The sequence below is a fragment of the Rhinopithecus bieti genome, unplaced genomic scaffold (genome assembly GCF_001698545.2).
Source record: "Rhinopithecus bieti isolate Rb0 unplaced genomic scaffold, ASM169854v2 scaffold_1295, whole genome shotgun sequence".
In the NCBI taxonomy this organism is placed as follows: Eukaryota; Metazoa; Chordata; class Mammalia; order Primates; family Cercopithecidae; genus Rhinopithecus; species Rhinopithecus bieti.
In genome coordinates, this window is record NW_016803880.1 from 4,880,580 (window position 1) to 4,884,369 (window position 3,790).

The following is a 3,790-nucleotide window of genomic DNA, read 5'->3' on the forward strand; positions in this document are numbered from 1 at the left end:
GGCACATATACACCATGGAATACTATGCAGCCATAAAAAAGGATGAGTTTGCGTCCTTTGTAGGGACATGGATGCAGCTGGAAACCATCATTCTTAGCAAACTATCACAAGAACAGAAAACCAAACACCGCATGTTCTCACTCATAGGTGGGAACTGAGCAATGAGATCACTTGGACTCGGGAAGGGGAACATCACACACCAGGGCCTATCGTGGGGAGGGGGGAGGGATTGCATTGGGAGTTATACCTGATGTAAATGATGAGTTGATGGGTGCTGACGAGTTGATGGGTGCAGCACACTAACATGGCACAAGTATACATATGTAACAAACCTGCACGTTATGCACATGTACCCTAGAACTTAAAGTATAATAATAATAATAGTAATAAATAAGAAGGTATGGGGAGATCATATGCAAGGTAGAATAAATGTTTTAATTCCTTATGATTTTAATCTACAGGAAATTTTTAACAAAATAAGATGGCACGGGAAAGGAAGAAGAGGGGAAAGAATTGGTGAATAGCTAATTTCCTTATTGTTCATAATAGGGTATCAATAGATAATGAGAAGAAGAGAAAAGCTTTGGCTTCATATAATTATGTATATAAAAGTAAATTTTTGAATAAAAATAAAAACCTTCCTAAATATAAAAATAAAGATTAAGTAAATAAACTACATAACGAAAGACTATATAAAATGATCAGTACAGAAGAGAGGATGATTTTATCAATTGTATCTGTAAGTACAAGTGAACTTAACAATCCTGGTAAATAAAAAGATTTTCATTTTGCCTAACCAGCAAAATATTAAGTAGCAAATTGGCAAAGGGATTCAAAAGAAACTAGTCAAATAAAACATGCTACATCCACTAATGAGACAGGGCAAAAGGATGGTGAAAGTGCCCTAAAATTAGATGCAGATTATTTCTAGTTCATCTGAAGTAATCGCCATCCTGAATCTCAATCTATTAACTCCTTTCTTTCTTTATACCATAGTTTTATTGCACGTATTTGTATTACTATAGAGTATATTTTTGAGTTGTAATTACTTTAACATATAAAAATAAACTTCATGTATTCTTTTGGACTTTTTTTTTTCAAAAAAAAAGAAACCCTATGCCACAAACATCTCACACATGTTCTTACAAATATTCACTCAATGATGTTCACAGCATTTAAAAAATACTATACAGCAGTGAAAATGAATGAAACAGCTGCAAGTATCAACATGGGTAATTCTCAAATGATAAGTTATAAAAGAATATGTATAATGTATTATTTTACAGAAAATATTTAAACATGTGCAAAATAATGCTACACAGTGTTTATGGTTACATAGTTGGTATACAGACAGTAATAAACATAAAATTCAAGATGGTCAATTCTCTGGTAGGAGAGAGGAAAATGAAATCTACAACAGGTAAACTTGGTATATAAAATGTTATTTCTTATATGTACACAGGTGTTAGTTACACTTACTTTCTTTGTGTATCTCAAATTCCTCATTAAAAATTTTAGCCGGTTGGGATGATCTTGTGACGTGTGTGTTCGTATATCAGGTAAAACATGGCTAAAAGCTTATGGTGTAAGGGGAAAAGAAAGATGTCTGCTGAAAAGGGGGAAAAAAAATGCCCTCAAAGAGCTCAGCAGGCTTAAAAGGATTCTCAAACTAGACAGTAATGTTTTAATGAAAGATGTTTAAGAGATAGCAACTGTAGTGGTACCCAAACCCAAACATGCCAAGAGAAAATGCAATGTGAGGTAAAAGTTGGAAAATATGACATGAAAATGGAGACTGATACTAAGAGAAACAAAAAGACTCTTCTAGACCAGCATGCACAGTACCCAGTATGGATGAACCAAATGTAAAGAATAAAGCTGAATGCAAACTGAGAGAAAAGAAAGGGGAAAAGCCAAGCAAAAGTAGTGAAGGCGGCGAAGGGTTTGGCCTGGTGGACTCTTAAAACCTTGGAAAATGCCACATGGGACAGATGATCAATTAGAATGTATACAAATGTATACTTTGATTGCAACTCCCACCAAATGAAAACTATTTGTTTTCCTATTTTCACTTGCCTTTTTTCTTCATTTCAAACCCAGTGTAACTCCTCAAGTTTGTTTTGGACACTTGAATATTTTCTTTGCTGAATCCAAGTTATACTGATATTTTAATTGGATGTCACCCAATATCCAGTTATTATCAGGCATGAAAGTTCTGTCAGGTATGAATGTGGTTAGAATTGTTCTTACAACTTGGTAATTAACAGTCAGTCAAGATGAAACAAATGATGTCCTAACAAATTTTAGTGAACTCAGATACAAAGCAAGCTGTTATGTTAATCGTATCATTTAAAAACACGACATGAGTGGATCTTATGAAGTACTTGTGTCAAGCTCTCATTCCACAGAACAAAAGATATTTTGTGTGTGGGAAAAAATATTTTAAATAATTTTCCTTTTACTACCTTGCAGTATCAAATAAACATTTCTTCAATAAAAGGGCAAATATAGATACGAATACTCACGTTGATCAATTGTAACTATTTCATTCATCTGTTGTTCTTGACTTGCCAATACATCTGGAAAAAACACAATTTTAAAATTTAAAACCAAAACCCCAATCCAATAAAACTCAACTTAATAAACATTCTTTTAAAAAAGAACTCCACAATTGAAACCAAAACACTGAACTGAAATTTACTAGCATAAAACCTTAAAATATTTGATAGTCACTTTAAAAGGAAAAGATAGCTTTAAGAGAAGTAACACAGGGAAAAGCTCCAATGTCTTTCAGTGTTCAGTAAAGTTCTGCAGAGAACTATGGTTTTCTAAATGTAAATATTTGTATCGAAATCTGTATAAAACCATGTAAAAATATGGAAATCTTCAAGATCATATCAAAGATAAAATATACACCAAAATGAAATTATTTAGATATGGATCTCCACCAAAAAGGCCTCCTTCCCATTATCTGTTGTAACATCCACTTTTGACTAAAGCTGCTTAAGCTTTATAATGCTTCTACTTAAAGATAGCAAATTTTCAATACAATTGTAGCGGTCCTGAATGTCTCAATTAAACTAAATAATTTCACATCTAAAAATATAGCTCCCCAAATAAAATATTATAAAAGGTCCTAAGACAAGCCTTTACAGAACCATTCATTACTTATCTGTTGCTATTCCCCACTTAAATGTTATTCTTTACCTCTCAAAGAATTGCACATCCCAGTCTCTATTACTTCAGCCTACTTTGTGCCCATCATAAATTGCATGCCTCTCTCTTAAAATTGAAACTATACCCTCCAGCAATCATTCTGGGTACTGAGGCCTGGGCTCCCAAGAAGACTCTGCTAAGGGTGCCTTGCCAGGACCCAGTTCCAGACACGCAGAGCTGGAAAAGGTTGGGGAAGTAAAAAGAGGTCTGAATCCTATCAGATGGGAGCTTTGAGGGTCCGAAGACTGAGGACTTAAAACAATTATATAGGACTGGCTTCAGACAGATCTGGATTCAGTTCTTAGCTCTGACTGACTACATGACTTCGGTAAAATTACCAACCTCTTTCAACATTAACTTCCTCATGTTTAAATTAGACACCTATACTTACTGCCTCGTGAGGTTATTGTGAGGATCAAAGAAACACATTTTTAAGAAGCACAGTGCACAAAACAGTTACTTTTCCAGTCAACTGACAACCTCACTGTTTTATCCAGACTCCTAGTTCTGAGCATTCTCCTCCAGAACTGTGGTCTCTCTTGATAAAAAAAAAAAAAAAAAAAAAAAAAAAAAA

General features: G+C 34.0%; 1 protein-coding gene across 1 annotated transcript in view; it reads right to left on the minus strand.

Moving 5' to 3' along the window:
* Nucleotides 1-3,790, minus strand: part of GABPA (GA binding protein transcription factor subunit alpha) — a 38,403-nt gene that overhangs the window by 8,974 nt on the left and 25,639 nt on the right. The window contains exon 7 of the mRNA XM_017855978.1: nt 2,516-2,579. Coding sequence (XP_017711467.1) covers nt 2,516-2,579 — 64 coding nt within the window. The remainder of the gene's footprint in view (nt 1-2,515; nt 2,580-3,790) is intronic.